Consider the following 16,499-nt stretch of genomic DNA (forward strand, 5'->3'; position numbering starts at 1 on the left):
AACAGTTTATGAACAATAGTTTCTTCATTATGAACACATTCAGGAGCAAGCCAATGTTGAGATATGCAGCTAGTGTACATATGAACACAATATGAACACTTGTTAACAATTCTTTAACAATTACATATGAATTTGAATTCCGATTGTAGTCGTAGACGATTTTGACCTTTTCATTCTCATTGTTGTCGATCTGTTTTCCAATAGGTTTATCAATATTACTCGGACGATATCGAAATCTTTACAATTAGAAATTCTTTAACAATTACAAAATCAATATCATTATGGATATAATAAATCGAAATTACAAAACATGAACATGTATAAAAAAATATCAATATTACATAATCATCAGTTATTGAGATTTTTAGATTTGTAACTCCCAATTAATGATTTGGGAGTTACATAAATGACAAATTACTTAATTACCCTTGTCATTAATATATGAGTTATATGTGAACCTAAAGAAAAGATGGAATATGATTGGTTGAACTTGGTTAACAAAGTTAACACAAAAATCTTGGTTAGTATTTAAACCAACTCCTATATATATATATATATATATATATATATATATATATATATATATATATATATATATACACACACACAACAAGAGAGTGTATGTGCGTTTAAAACTATAAGTACGTAAAACTAATGTTATATTTTGCTATCAATTATTATTTTTATGGACAAATTATAAATTGATATGATATTTGACTCTTACAAAAAGAAAGAATGATATACTATTACTATTACTGATTACTCTAACAAATACTATAATTCTATAAATAAAGAGAAGAAAGGATAATTTTGATTGTATAATTGGGCCACTATTTCTGGATTTAGGCCCAACTTCAAATTTAGCATAAACTATTCAATTGTCAGTTATCGGTTTAAAATTCATCTACCATCAATCTTCTCCCCCAAAAAAAAATATTAAGATTCCAGGTTTGTTAAGTGGTTTATTTGTTGAATTCTTTCATCTATTTGATCGTTCTATCATAAATTGAAATTAGGGTTTATACTTCTAGTTCATTGTTCTATCTGAAATTGGAAAGTGTGCACTTGCTCCGCCAAGTATGATGATGTTTCTGTAATTTTATATGCAAAATAGCGAGTTATGTTGTTGGAGTTGTATCATGATTCTGCTAATACTTTTGGTTGTCTACTACCATAGCTTCAACTTATGTAATACCTGCAACAATCGAATGCCATTCATTTGTGATTTTTTCTGTTGTCTACTTACTCTTTTACTTGTTTATTGCAGCTACATCAACAATCGAATGGCTTTAATTCTTGATTCCGTGACTACCTTTACAGGTACCTTCTATCTATCTCTTATACTCAGCGCCACACGATTTTATATGAAAATGAAAAAAGATAAATATACTAAAGAATTAAGCACCCTAAGTATGATGGTAAGGTGAAACGACTTAAAATATTTCACATGTACGTTTGTATATATTTCAGACATCTTTAGACAAAGATGAAAGGCAAGGCCTTCTTGGTGTAGGGTCTTCCAAATTTCATTACTTGTATATGCCAATATGAGAGAGTTGACATTACCACCAAATTAAACGTAAATCATTTATTTTTGGGATAATATCACACTGACCATCATATGAATCCGGAGGTGTTGTAGAATTAAGTTCTTAAAAGAGAGTTTTCTGGTCCTATACCTGTTCCTACATTAAATATGTGATGTTTGCATCTTGTAAATGGGGGCTGCAAGCTTAATTGGCGGGACATGTTGCTCTCTCTTAAGAACCAAGAAAAAAGGATACTCACTGGGAGTAAATTTGCATAAATTGTAGGTTATCAAGGTCTTACCTTCTGGTAGCCTAGGTGAGAGGTCCTATCAAGTGACCTTGTCATTCTTCAATCGTAGGAAAAGTTGCCAAGGTGGGCGACCAGGCGAATTTAAGAATGGCTGCCTTAGACGAATTTAAACTAGTAGTTGTACACCTTGGAGACCATTTTCCCGTACCTAACCTCATGGATCAAGTACCCAATCTGGTTAAATAGAGATGCCATAAGTTGCTCTCTTGTATTAGTAGATAGAGAGAGAGAGAGAGAGAGAACAAATTAACTACTCCAATTGTCAAATGTTTATATCACCCTTACTGTGCTTTCTATTTGTTTGTGGGCAAAATGCATGGAAATGGAACACATTTTCATTCGATTTCAATACTGGGAACGTACTTTTAAAAGACACATTTTAGAGTCTATAGTTTAAAAAATATCTATTTAAGGGTTTATGGTTTGAAAATATTTATTTGGGGGAATGTACTTCCAGAAACACATCAAGTTTCACCTATGTTAAGCAGCTGTGGGTACTAAAATATACAAATTTTCAAATTTAGACCCATGTGTCTTGTCTGTACCATGTTAGCATTGTGTACTAAATTAACCAATCTCCATACTATAAACCCTTAAAAGAGGCTTTTGAAAGATGGTCTCCAGAATAGGAACCGGATCAAAGTATGTTTCATTTTCATGCATTTTGCCCATTTGTTTGCCATCACATAGTTGTGAATGCAATGCTTTTACTATTGTTAGCTACTACCATTATTACTATTGATTTTTTTTATAAGAAGTGAGCAATTACCAGTTAACTCCTCAGTTAATGCTCAAAATGAATTATTAATGAACCGAAGTTAAAATTAGTAGTAGACTACTAGTTGAACCCTAACATTATACATGTGTAGAATATGTTCCATCACCAATTAGGGAAAAGTAGCATCAATGTTATTACCATAAATAAATAAATAAATATATAAGAGATTAGTAGATAACAAATGACATGCTTGAGTGAATTATAGTTATTGGTATTGAATTGAACATATTGAAAGAGGACCTACCTCTTGAAAGTAGGTAGTTTTGTGTTTCGTTGTTGTTTTATCAATAAAATTGTTGTGGGGTATCACAATCTATTGGTTGATGTCTGATCTTTTACAAACTTCGTACTTCACGCATACCATATAACCAACAAATCTTGTAGATCTTTGTTGTGCCTTTACCCCAAATTTGCCTGCCTAAAAAACAGCGCTCATTTGCACTTCCTTTTGTTCCATTTCGTGTATTATAAGTGTATTAACCTGATTCACTTGAATAGCTTTCTTAACCATAAACCCTTAAACTTTCTAATGAAGAATATTCATTATTAATCCGTTCATATTTGACACCACTTACTTCTGTTCTGTATTATTTTTTGCTATGAATAAACATCATCAATAAAATCACTGACTAGATTTTTCTAACCTATTGACTCCTCTGTAACAAAGTTGTCTTATTTTATTCTAAGACAGGCTGATACTCCAAATCTTCTAACTCTCTAACTTTATCTTTGGGAGAGGCACAAGATTTCTTCTTGTTAGCTTTTGATTTCTGCTTTGTCCTTCAGATTTTTCCCAAATTACCTCCTCACCTGTTCTTAATCCTTGTTTGTCGAATGTACCTCCTACTAGTCTTGGCCTGATGAACTGTCACAACCAGATCTCTATCCATTTTCAAGGGACTCTCCTATTATCTTCTTTCTCACCTGAATCTTCCAAATGTTTGTGTTTGTTTGAACACTTCTGTACTTCTCACAACAGATGCGACTATTTCTCATTTCCCATTCCCTGTGGTGTTTGAAAAACCAAATCTCACAATCTTTTCCTCTAATCTGTTTTTGGTAGTCTCAAATCATCTCCTTTCTCATCCTAATCTTCACACCTTTTGCGTTTATTTTAACATCTCTATACTTCTCACTACAGATGTAACCTATTTCTCGTTCCCCTTCCTGTTGGTGTTTTTCAAAGCCACATCCTGGTGTATTCTGTCTGTCTAACTATCTTATAGACATAAAAAAATGGGCAGGATTTCTATCTCTATGTTTGTTTTCAAGAAAACAATGTGTTTCTCTAACTGAACACCCAATCCTCATTGAGATCCAACCATCATGGAATCTCTTAAGCCTCTTCTCTAGTTGGTATCTAACTATCAGAGCCCTCATCTAATTTTTTAAATTCTGTTCCTCCTTTCCATCTTCTTTCCTCTGATATTTCTGTTCTGAAACCCATCTTATTTCAGAGCATGCCACCTTTCTCATCTTCCTCTGCTTCAAAGGGTATCAATATGATGCAATGCAACTGTACATGCCGAAATACAGAATTTGCTTTTTTAAGATTTCTTTGCAACAACATTTGTTCATTGTTTCTATATTCAGCTCACAATGTGAAGTCATCATCATAATTCATAAGATCATTTACTACTCGCAGTCTGCAATATAAATGGACACAAAATGTTCATCACTTTGCTCTATTATGTTGTTCTCTTGTGTTCTTCTCATCTTCATGCTTACGGCAGAGATTGAAATCCTTGTGATTGAAGGTATGTGGTAGAATGGTACAGAGAGCCCTAGTGGTAGATCATTAGATAGAAAGTTCCAGTTTGAACAGTTTGTTTGTTATGATTGGCTAATATGACAGTTTCTTGCGTAAAGGCTGTTATTGAGTTTGAAAAGTCTAACTTGGACACTACTCCTAAGTTGCAACCTGAAGTGACCCCCCCTCCTTTTCCAAAAAAAGCAGTCACTGGTAGCGTGCTTCTCTTTTTTTGCAATATATTTATTTACCAAGAATTTCTCTTCCACTCTGGAATAGGTATAACATTTGCCAAAGCACTATTGCCTACTCAGAAGTTAATAGGGAACAAATCAATAGATTACAGAAGAAGCTGGCTGGTTTTTGAAAAGGTAACCGTGTATTCTTTCTTTTACCACTGAATATAGCTAATACCATGTGTTATACTTATTTTGATGATTGTCTACTGAAGATTTCTAGAACACGGCCTCGGCATTTCGTTCGAGAAGGTTATGGTGCCAAATATGCTATTTCAGTAGGAAGAGGAAACCACGAGCTTAGTTTACATAATGATGTCAAGGAACCCTTTTGGTTAGCACCTACAAAGGGCTTTATCAGGTAAGCCTTTTTGTTTTGGAACAAAAAATAACTAATAACTATTAAGGCCCAACATAATACTTCACATATCCAAATAGCCATATGGTCTTGATTACATATTAATCATGACTATTGTTGTATATGAGGTCCTTCTGCAAAGTTTAGCACAGCTTTCCTTTTATAGAGGAAAGCAAAAGAAAAAGGAGTCATCTAACTAAACAGTATCATTTGGTTATAATGTCAAAGTAGTTCTCTTTTGTATAATAATAGAAGTAACATGGAACTTTGAGTAACTAATTAAAGGGTATTAAATTTCAGTGGTGTAAAATCTTTGTTTGCCTTCCTTGCGGAGCAGCCTAGCCAGCTGAAGTACATAGAGTGGCCAGGTTTCCAGAATACGGTTAGTATTTGTACTTTGAATCTAGCTTTATTTCCTGGTTTCAACATATCTGGGCATAAGTCGACGAGAAGTTTAGAGTTTTTTGTTCGTTGCCAATTCAAAGAAATTTCTGCCCTAAATAACGACCAATGTCTCATAAATCCTTATCTGCATCTTTTGATAGCAAACAATCATACGGTTGTCACGATATAAGAACCACATGTATAAATATTCTTTGACATTGAGATTGCATATGAAATGGTACATGTAACGCGAACCAAGGGGGGTTTGGTTTGTGGAATGATTTCGAGGGATTTGGATTTCGTGGAAGGATTTGGAATTGGAACGATTTGGTGTGTTTGGTTTGTAGGATTTGGAATGAAATTGAATTCCATTTTCTTTAAATCTATATCTATACCATATTATAAAACATTGACAAAAACTCTTAAAAACTACATTTGATAAAAACTCTTAAAAACTTTCTTTTATGCATAAAGTACTATATAGTGATGCATATTACTTAAAATTCAAGATTACAAGTAGATTGTGTGTAAGGACAACTTATTAAAGCTCCATGTTTGAATGTGTAACTCACTGCAGATAAACATAATCATATACACGATAAATATCTCATTTATTTAAATATAAGAAATCTAAAATATAATTAGGATAATAATTGAGTTTTAATAGAATACTTAATTATTATCTTTGTAAAAAATATATTAATAAACCAAAAATAAATTACTTTGTTGTTAAATCTAAATTAAATTATAATAAAAAATTAAATTAAAGAAATTACATAGAAAATGTGAACTTTTAAATAGTTAATTTAATGTTAATATTGATATATATCTTTTTTCAAAGTTTTATGATATCTTTAAATTTGGATTTTGTTCAAACATAAAAATATTATCGTTTTCTCAAAACCACATATCACCATATTATATTATAATATCGATAGAGATAAAGAATAAAATGAAATATTAAAATCGAGATGTATCTCGCTGCATTGCGTAAGTACCATTCTAATAATTTTTATAAAGATAAATTATAATTCTATTAAAAAAATCAAATTACCTTTTTATTAATTGATTATTATAAAGCAAATGCTTTCAACATATTTTAAAACATCATTACATACAAATCCTATGAAATCTAGTGAAATACCAACAAGCCTCGTGGGATTTCTAAATCCAATGTTTGTGCGATTTCAAACCCAAGCAATCCCTCAAATCAAACATGGGATTGGAATGGAATTGAATTCCAAATCCCTCAAATCCTACAAACCAAACGGGACCTAAAAGTGAGTAAACGGGGCGCAACGACTTGGTGTTGAATATTTTTGGTTGAGAAATGATCATCAAAATGACTTTTGCAATGATGCCTTGGTGACTATTACATATAGTTTTAGCTTGAAATTGTTAGGAGACATCTTAAAATGGAAATTATTGCTATTATCATGTTGCTGGATTTTATTTCACAGAAACCACTCTCTGCTCTTTGTCAAATATCCTAACCATCTTCAAAGACAAATGAATCATGTTGTGGATTTGTATCATGGCCATCAATGTATTTGTAATGCTGATAATGGGCAAGTAGGTAATTTCAATGAATTATGGCAATTGCAATTAGAAATGTGTATGCAAATTAATTGCAGGTGAAGACTGCATGCCTGACTCTTGTTCTTGTGGCAATGCTTATTGTTGTGTTATCCTCTGTTGATTCTGGCCTTTGGTATCTGCTTGTCAAGATTCTAAGGAAACCTGCATGATATTGATTCTATTACCAAACCAAAGCACATACACTAGCTGCAGTTGGTAATGGTGCTGCTGCTGCTGATGATGATGAATTTTGTTGGCCATTGTGTCTTTGTATTCTCCAATATAAGTTGAGATATTTATAGAATGAAGGTAGGAATGATATTTGTTTATTGACATAAAGATTGGTTTATATTTTGTTTCTTGTAAAAGATACAAGTACACATTCGATGATATTCTTGATGACGGTGGATAACCAAGGACGCGTTTTGAAACAAACTTTGATAATTGAACTTTCTTATATATATATATAGATAAAAAAAAATTGTATTAGAGAACTTGTATATACACACAAACACGGATTTAGAACCTTTTACATGACCAAACAAACTAAGGGCCTGTTTGGTAGTGGCTTAATGAGCTTAATATGGGATATAGCTTATTCAGTCAGCTATGTAGAGGTGTTTGTTAGTGACTTAATGATGAAAGCAATGACTTATTCGCTCACCTTGAGGAGGGGAGCTTTATTGAGACGGACGTTTTAATTCCACTTTTACCCCTCCCCTAAAAAACTCACTCAGCTCTCACAAATCAAAACCCTCGCACCAAAAGACTCCCATGCCAAAACTCTTTCATCGTCTCCACCAAGCTCCTTGCAGGAACTGTTCCTCTCGACACCATTGCTCCCTCCCTCCCTCAATCTCTCGTCGGTACCACATCTCCCTCCCTCAACCTCCCGTTACGTTTTTTTATTTCTCCAATCTACCTACTCCCTTCAGATGGGTTTTTCTTCAAAAATAAATTGCACCACAGCTCCCAGAAATGCTGTAGTGAGATCTAGGTTTTTTTTTAAGATGGTTTTTCTTCAACTTTTTTGATGGGTTATTGAGATGGCTTTTGCAAAGAGAGGGTGGAACACCAATGGGTTCTTGAGATGGGTTTTTGAATGATGCTTCATTTTCAACATCATCAACTTATATATGTGAAAACAGATGATATACAAAAAGCCAGGGTACACACTTACAAATTCAAAACTGCATGTTAAATTCTAATGCCAGATTAGTAATGTAATAATCATTGTACATAAACCAACTACCTATTTGTCTTCCAATACATGGTTTCTAACAGAAATTCCTTGAGAGTCGCAATGTGAACCAAAAAAGCACCCACATAGAAAGGTCAAATTGTGACTTTCTTACATTTCATCACCTCTCTCAAAACCAACATCTTTCTGGTATTTGGAATTTATTTATACATCATTTTTGTCTCTGGGCAGCCTGCAAAACAGATGAAAAACAAATTTCATTAATCTAGTACCAACTCCTCTTGTACAATTGATTTTTTGCTTTTTCCCTTTCCTATGTCTCATTCATCAACACCAACGACAAAATGCAATGGACGAAGCATTTCTGTTATATTGGTATAAATTTATATATTCTGGTAGTGGTGGTGATTGAATCATAAATCCCAAGTTATGCAGTAGGATCTGATGATAGTCTTCATATAAAATCATAAATCCTACATTATTCTATATGAATCCTACAGTCTAGGAGGATTATGTTCAAAAACAAAGAATAAGGGTGTTTTAAACCAAAGGGATTATTGAAAAAGGTGGTGTTCTATTCTGAAATCAGACCATCCAGTTTACTACATTGTCCCATGATAACTGAACCCCAAGTATAAGAATTACCTATATCTATTAAGCTATGGTAAAGGGAATCACATGATAAAGAGATTCATGTGCAGGTCAAACCTTCTGCAGTTTCTGTAAGACAGAATCTTCAAACGCTTGATATCTAGCGCCAACAAGGTCTTCATTTAGCTTCGGACCATCAGACTCCACAGGCTCACGGGCTGTTGGAAAAGCACTAGTTACTGCTGGTTGTAGGGGTACTACTAACAAAGGATTCGAGAGATCCCCACATACAGTTCCAGTCGCAGCAATCTGCAAAATATAGAACCCATTTGAACCCTGCCTTCATGTGGACACTTAAAAGATAACATGATTTAAAGTAATTCGACAAAACAACTTACAGCTGCTTCTTTGGTAGCCATGACGACAAGGGCTGATCCTTTTTTCTTGGAACTCCTAATAACCACATCTTTGACCTCACCAAATGTTTCAAATAACTCCCTCAGTGTTTGTGCACTATAATCCAGACCAACCTTCTCCCATGAAACCTTAAGCATCTTCTCCTTATCTGTAGCACTAGGGCCTCCACCCACACTACTTTTCCGTCCAACTACTGTTTCTTTCTCTAAAGGCGACGTTCCAGTTGTTTTATTGGCATACATTGCGCGGATTCTACTAATTTCTTCTTTAAGTTTCCTGGCAATACTCTCTTCTTCACCTCTAGCTCTAGCAGTTGGATCATCAGCAAAAGCAGTGCGCTCTCTTTCTTCAAGATCTGACATCATTCTCCTACGCTTGGAATCTTGTTGTGATTGGCGTTGACGTTTCTGAAGTTTAACTCGAATAAGATCATCAAAAAGTTTCCTAGCTTTTTCATCCTTGAGGATTTGATAAGAAGTTTGCAGCTTATGAAAATTGGCATGAGCATTGGGGTCGTCAGGTCTCTTGTCAGGATGCAGTTCCAAAGCCTTTGACCTGTATGCTTTTGTTATCTCTTTCTCTGAAAGCTTGGATCCTTCTTCACCAGATGGCAATCCAAGAATAACATAATGGTCAATGTCAACATCCATATCTTCTTTTTAACTGATGGAACAAGAAGGAAACAAACGAGTTAGTAACTTTCACTGCCAATCAACCTAAAAACTTTAATCTTATGTAACTCATGAACTGACATTTAATATATATAAACTTTCTTGGTGTGTGTAGTAGCAACACATAAATCCATGAAAAAAAGCAGCAAACCATGCAATAATAGAAGACCCCAACAGTTTCGGCTATTTCATATCTTCATTTTATGGGTTTCTTTATGTGCTGTGAGGAGAAAACAAGATGTGATTGCAGGCCTCGTTTATTTTTTGTTAGGAGAAAATATTGGGGCCCAATCAATGGAACAGGGAAAGAATAAAAAGGGTATAATCGCCTCTGGTGTGTAGCTCAGTTGGCAAAGGGATGGGGTGACTTTACTCAAATACATGACAGGCCTTGGTGTCCTTGAGGCACGTTTTGTGTGGGGCCAATTGGGGTTGCCGGTAATTAACCTTTTGCCCAAAAAAAGGGGTATAATCACATGCAGGGTACTAAAACGCATGCCATGGTGCGAGATGTATCTCCTTGTTCACATTAACCCCATAGTGGATATGTAAGCAAAGTGCGCGCCATGGCGTCTTGAGGCACGTTACTGCACGAGTTCTTTTGAAGAGACATTATTTGACTTTCTAATTATTATTTTGTTAAAGTTCGTCTTCTTTTCACTTTTTACATTGTTATGAACTCTAAATAAAAAAAACTAAGCTCTATGTATACATACATATATAATATATATGATATCAGTATAGAAATTTTCTTCATTTCATATAAATTTAAATTGTTCAATTCATTGGGTAATAGCATAAAACGTATGTGTGTATATATGTATTTATATATATATACATATAAATATGATATACAGACTTTCACCTTAAGTCACCCCTGCCACACCACACCTCATGCTATTTAGAACCTTGATTACATGCCATAACTGAAACATTAGTGGCAGATGGAAGTTTCTGTGGGTATGTGAGGCCAATAATATGAACCGTAAGACGTACAGATTCAAATCATATAAATAAAGATATCCACATGTCTAGGATATTTTTGTATTTCTATCTACATATTACCAACTCACTCTCAACCATTCTAAAGGGTCAACAACACCATCAATGCTCATATATAATTATTAATATTTGACCAGCAATTCAAGGGTTTGATCATAGTAACACCCTCTTCACAAAAAGGTAAGAAAATGTTGCATATAAAGACATCCCTCCCCAATCCTAACAAAGCAAAGCAACCCTGGTTCACCAAGGGAGGGGTGCTCAATTAACATGGTCAGATTTCCTCCCGTATCTACCATTTAGCTATGACTTATTCTCATCGCCTATGTCTCTATCTTTTCAACGGAAGAAGGCATGCGTCAAGAAGTTAGAATTTATCTCGTCTTTTGAGACTTTGACTTAACAAACTTATAGTAAGTTGGTAACAAAATTATTAGGATCAACTCAACTTAAAAAACGTAGAAAACCATTCTAGTTTTATAGACAGCCTTTATTAACATATTAGCAACATCCATATATATAAACTTGATTGACCATGGTGTCACCAAATACAATTTAAATAGTTTAACAATACGCTAGCTACATTAATAACTACATGGGTGAACTCATAAACCTTAGTTGAGCTAAGAAAATATGAAACTAATTGCTAACCGAATTTAACAAGATATTAAATTGATAAATCAAATATGAAAATAGAACAAGCTTAAAAGCAGGTCTGTTTACCAAAAATCTAGGTAAGCTAACAAGATAAGATGCTCTGAATTGCTAAGTAGTTAACAACTTAACATGGTCATTTGTAGAAATCGCTGTTAGGACCATGATTTGAAATCGTGGTTTGTGTTGGTAAAGTGGTGCTATAGTGGTAAAAAATAGGTTTATAAGATAATAGAAACATTTACATATACAAAGAACTTAACAAAGAACATCCAATAGAATGGAAACAAAGTGGTGTCTAAGTCCAACCTAACAAAAGACATAAAATATAGTTGCTTACTGCCCACCATTGTTTGTTGCAAAATTCAAAGACCATCCACTTAGTGACATAGGCCAGTAGCTAAACATTAACCAAAGTGGTGTCCAACCATTAACACCATTTGCAGAAAACACAGAGTTCAACTCGGAGTCTCGAATGGGAGCAGAGAAGATGCTTTGGTAAAAAACTTAGGTACTTCAGTGTTGGAGCACGAGCACAAAACAAAGTCATGAAGATGATTCGATGAACAAACAAGGTCGCGCACATGGAAGCAGGTCGACAAGTGAATTGTTGAAGTGCGGAATAAAGAACATGAATGCGTGAAAGTTTGAGCCGGAAGGGTGGAATGGCCGAATTGGAAACCTTATAGTGGAATGGGAAACCTAATAATTGTTGTCGTCACAGGCCACCACCCAAACAGAATCCCAAAAAACCCGCTAAATAAGAAAACAGCCCATACAAAGAAATAATGGTAATCTTGTCAACTATTTTGGGTTCAACTGCAGTCAAATAGCGATAAATAGTGTCGTTATTTGCAGTACACTATTAAACCTGCTATTTGTCCACTACTACTTCTCTAACCTCCGTGAACCGCTATTGCACCCCTATATCGCCGTGAACCGCTATTGCACCCCTATATCGCCNCCGTGAACCGCTATTGCACCCCTATATCGCCGTGAACCGCTATTGCACCCCTATATCGCCACAATTGACTGCCCAGCTGAATTGAATAAGAGGCTCTGTCTGGAATAATTGTTGACTAAGGGGGTGTTCGGTAGAAACTGAATGATTTGATGCAGAATAATTAGGTCGTCAACATGATTAAGAGACGTTGTATGATTTAGTGCAAAATGAAAAATGATTGTTTGGTAAATGTACTGAACAAACAGTCTGAATGACTAAAAATTACTATTTTACCTTTCTGTATGATTTAGTACCGAATAAAATATAAATTGTCTGGTAAATGTTCAGAATTAAACCATTACCCTGCAACGTAATACATGGATTTTGAGGACGAATTTGTGTTCCTTAAGATTATCTATTAGTGTTGGAAGTACAAATTTTCATCGAAATGGAAACAAACAAATTCATGGTTATTATTTGCTTAAATGTCGAGGGTTCCTCTTCGTTTTGAACGAAAGAACAAAACAAACAATGTAGAAACAACAATCAAACCATCAAAACAACAAAGAACGATCATGTTGAACACAGGAAATCAAGCAGAAGGGAATCCACGATGTCAGAAGAGGACTCAATGAAAAACCTACAGACGAGAGAAGTAAAAAGAACTCATCGCTATCAAGCCAAAATAGAAACGAGATATCGAAACAGAAAACTAGTAACCAAATCATTTAACATAAACCAAATGCCAAACCACCTAATGAAACATATCACCAAAAGTTTTAAAGCAAACACATATCTGTTGTCAACACTCAAGATATACCAAAAGGTCACGAAAACCTCGACATTTAAGACAATTCTATGCTCCTAAATGTTCAAGAGATAACAACTACCATACAGATAAAGTCTTATTTAAATTTTAACATTCAAAACCATACTGGAAAAACCATCTGCAGCACATACTTAAAACACATTAATTTTGAAGAGGTCATGTACATGCTTATAAGTGATAGAATGTATGGTTGTTTGATCTATACATTGAATCTCCCTTGCATTTCGATTCGAACCAGCCCCAACAACCAAGTGCCTCCCTAGCTACCTTGTCCCCAACCATCATAAGGCAGCAATATCATTCTTTTTTGCATCCACCTTTAAACTTTTTTGGGGGGATTCTTTAACTCTATCAATAGAATTCAATCTCTGCTGCAAAGCTCTAGCCTTGAACTTAGTAGCAACCCTTTTACAATTTCTTTTAAGCATTTCATCAAACAGGTAGTATACAAATCTTGAAGTACACATTTGATACAAAGAACACCCAATCAAACCCAAATCAGAAGTGAAGATAAGTAGACGAGTGGTTCTGGTTTTCAAATTGATGCCAATTTGTGCTCATGAAAATGGTACCAAGCAAACCCAAATCAGAAGTGATGACAAACAAGTTGAAAAAGGGTAACATGATTTCGATGAGTAGCAGAGTAGAGCAACGAAGAACAGATAGTTTTCGTGTGATGGCAGGAGAAGAGATGGAGTGAGACGAGGGTAACCGCGGAAATGTGGTGTCTCCGAATGATACGCTTGTGCCCTTGAGAATGAACAGTCCATAGGTTTTTAGAACGATTAAGAGATCACTCAAAATTTACTAAACATGTTTAACATCTTAGCGATTCAAAGTTAAGCTCTGAATAGCATCATTCAGATGCAAACAAATAGCCCCTAAAAATTGTTGTTTACCAAGTATTCTATAGTAAGCGCATAACAACAAAAAGTTACCATTTTAACTCTCTACATGATTAAATGTTGAATAACATATGACGTTTTATATAATTAAGTGCTAATGATAGAAAGTTAAAGAAAATAATATAATATATTTAGACAAGAAAATATATTGAAATTCATTCCTAAATTAATACAAGTAGAATCTCAAACATAATTGAAATTGTTTTCCATCTTTTTCCACACCTTTTTATGCCAATCACCTTCTAAAATTATTGAACTTTGATCTAAATAGATTAACACATGAGCTAACATTGTAGCCATCAAGAGTATCATGTCCCCAAACCAATCTGTCTTTATAGACATTTTAGCCTCACGTTTCTAACGCATCATGATCATTTTCATCTCATTGATTCAAGTTTCTATTGAAGCTCAAGTTGCAACTAGTAATACCCCCCCCCCCCCTTTCTTCTGCAATATAGGCATCTCCTTAACTTCTATTTTTTGTCATATTTTTTGTCATAGGTCATTGTGTCCTCCCAATTGTCAACCATTTCCAACCAACGATATTAGTCATACCTTTTTTCCAATTCCATAGATTGCCCTCCGAACATATGAAGATTTGGAAAGCAATATGTTCTCCACATGACAAATATTGCACTGTTCAGCTCCTCAATTTGATGGTCATTGTGACTTTCCATAATGACGATTGACTTGAGTTGAATTAATCACACCAATTACCATATCTCGTGCCTAAATCAGTGATTTCCAAGCGTCCTGGTGACTTGTTAAAGCAAACTTTTGACCATGCCTATCTACAGAGCTTCCTTATTTTATCAGAATTGACTCCATAAGAAGTAGCTCCTGCTGGCTCAGCAGTCCAGAACCAATTCTTGCCTAGAAGATATGTAGTAATTCTAGTCATACATCCCATACTATAAAATGCTTGGAAGATCAATAATTGCACGGGTTTGCTTGAGAAATAGAAAGGCCTTTGACTAGGATTATAGAAAAGTTAAATGCTTTTTTATATTTATTTATTGTTGTTCTTGTTATCTACCTGGTTTTCTTTCCTACACAAAAACGTGGCTTCTGTCTTATATTAAAGAAAAGAAGTTGAGAATTGAGTTGCACCATAAGTAGACGAATTTTTTGACATACTTTTTTTGTTATTTCATACCGTCTAGGCCATCACCGAACAAGCTTTAACAAGGCAGGGTTCTAATTCATTCCAATTCTTTACACACTTTTCTGGTGATTTTGAAAATGCTCATATAATGCAAGGAAGGACCCACTAAGACCAAGTTAACAAGAGCCAACCTACCATCGAAAGATATATGCCTCCACATCGAGGAACTCATTTTGTTTCTAATTATGTTTATGACCGTACACATGTTGACACCAATTTAGGAATCACCCCCTATGGAGTTCTCTAGATAGAACAAAGGTCTTGAGTGCACTTGACATCACAAATGAACATCCAAAAATCCTACCTCCAAGTTTTTGATATTAATTCCAAAAAAAATAGTTAATTTAGTGTAATTAGCCCTTAAACATGAGATTTTACCAAAGAATTCCAAGAGTCTAGCTACTCTGATGATGACTGAAGAAAATATATACCATTATCAGCAAAAAAATTACAGAATATAACAAGTAACTGCAGGACGAGAAGTAGGCAAAAAAGAAGGGAATTATCAAGCAAGTAATAGCAGATGGCAACAATACATAGCAGTAAGAGAAGCCTGAAAAAAATGGAAAAAACTACAAGAAGATGGCTGCAATATGTAGCAGCAAGAGAAGTACCTGATGATAGAGACGACGAAAAGGGAGGTGAAACAGATGGAAACCTAATGCTCTAAGGGACGACGAGGCGTGAGAGAAATCTGAGAAAAGAGAGGCACAAAATTCAGCCAACCCAATTAAATTACTGAAACAAATTTTACCATTGATTAAGATTTATATAAACCCCCAAACTGTACAAAACCCTAATTCTCAAAATAACAAGAACAAATAAAGTTATGCATAAAAAGGAACCAGAGCAAGATCATATAAAATTCGGTTCAAGAGAATTGGAAACAGGAAGCAGAACTTACCGATCCAAAATGATAAGTGGCTGAGACCGATAAGGTATTGTAGAAGACGACGATGTCCGGTGGCGTACTTTCGTCCGGCGTCAACGGGGACTCAGGGAGGAAGAAGAGGTGGTGGTGGTGGTGATTAATGTCGAATCTGCAGGAAGAAGATGATTATCCCTCTTTTGCAGCAAAGAGATTTTGTTTTTGAGTTAATTACGAAAATCGTCCCTCAAAGTATTTCTCAATGGTTAAAATCATTCTTTCAAGAACTTATTTTGCTTTTTGGTTTGATCTTATCTTTTAATAGTTTCA

At 34.6% G+C, this 16,499-nt stretch overlaps 2 protein-coding genes across 3 annotated transcripts; one reads left to right on the plus strand and one right to left on the minus strand.

Moving 5' to 3' along the window:
* The first annotated feature begins 1,050 nt into the window (after nt 1-1,050).
* Nucleotides 1,051-7,355, plus strand: LOC112522388. Its single transcript, XM_025131481.1, has 6 exons — nt 1,051-1,077; nt 1,268-1,320; nt 4,647-4,738; nt 4,819-4,964; nt 5,262-5,343; nt 6,980-7,355. The coding sequence occupies exons 2-6, from the start codon at nt 1,284-1,286 to the stop codon at nt 7,091-7,093; spliced, it is 471 nt and encodes a 156-aa protein (XP_024987249.1). The 5' UTR covers nt 1,051-1,077; nt 1,268-1,283; the 3' UTR covers nt 7,094-7,355.
* A 765-nt stretch (nt 7,356-8,120) lies between these two features.
* Nucleotides 8,121-16,387, minus strand: LOC112523025 (dnaJ homolog subfamily C member 17). 2 transcript variants are annotated; one of them, XM_025132449.1, is made up of 5 exons: nt 16,206-16,387; nt 15,916-15,995; nt 9,114-9,795; nt 8,833-9,024; nt 8,121-8,356 (listed from the first exon to the last, which is right to left on the minus strand). In XM_025132449.1, the coding sequence occupies exons 3-5, from the start codon at nt 9,780-9,782 to the stop codon at nt 8,336-8,338; spliced, it is 882 nt and encodes a 293-aa protein (XP_024988217.1). In that variant the 5' UTR covers nt 9,783-9,795; nt 15,916-15,995; nt 16,206-16,387; the 3' UTR covers nt 8,121-8,335. The 2 variants fall into 2 exon arrangements, with proteins under 2 accessions (XP_024988217.1, XP_024988218.1); XM_025132450.1 differs by having other exon boundaries at nt 8,803-9,024.
* Between the last annotated feature and the right edge of the window lie 112 nt (nt 16,388-16,499).

Source organism: Cynara cardunculus (assembly GCF_001531365.2).
Source record: "Cynara cardunculus var. scolymus isolate 2C chromosome LG 12, CcrdV1, whole genome shotgun sequence".
Taxonomy (NCBI): Eukaryota; Viridiplantae; Streptophyta; class Magnoliopsida; order Asterales; family Asteraceae; genus Cynara; species Cynara cardunculus.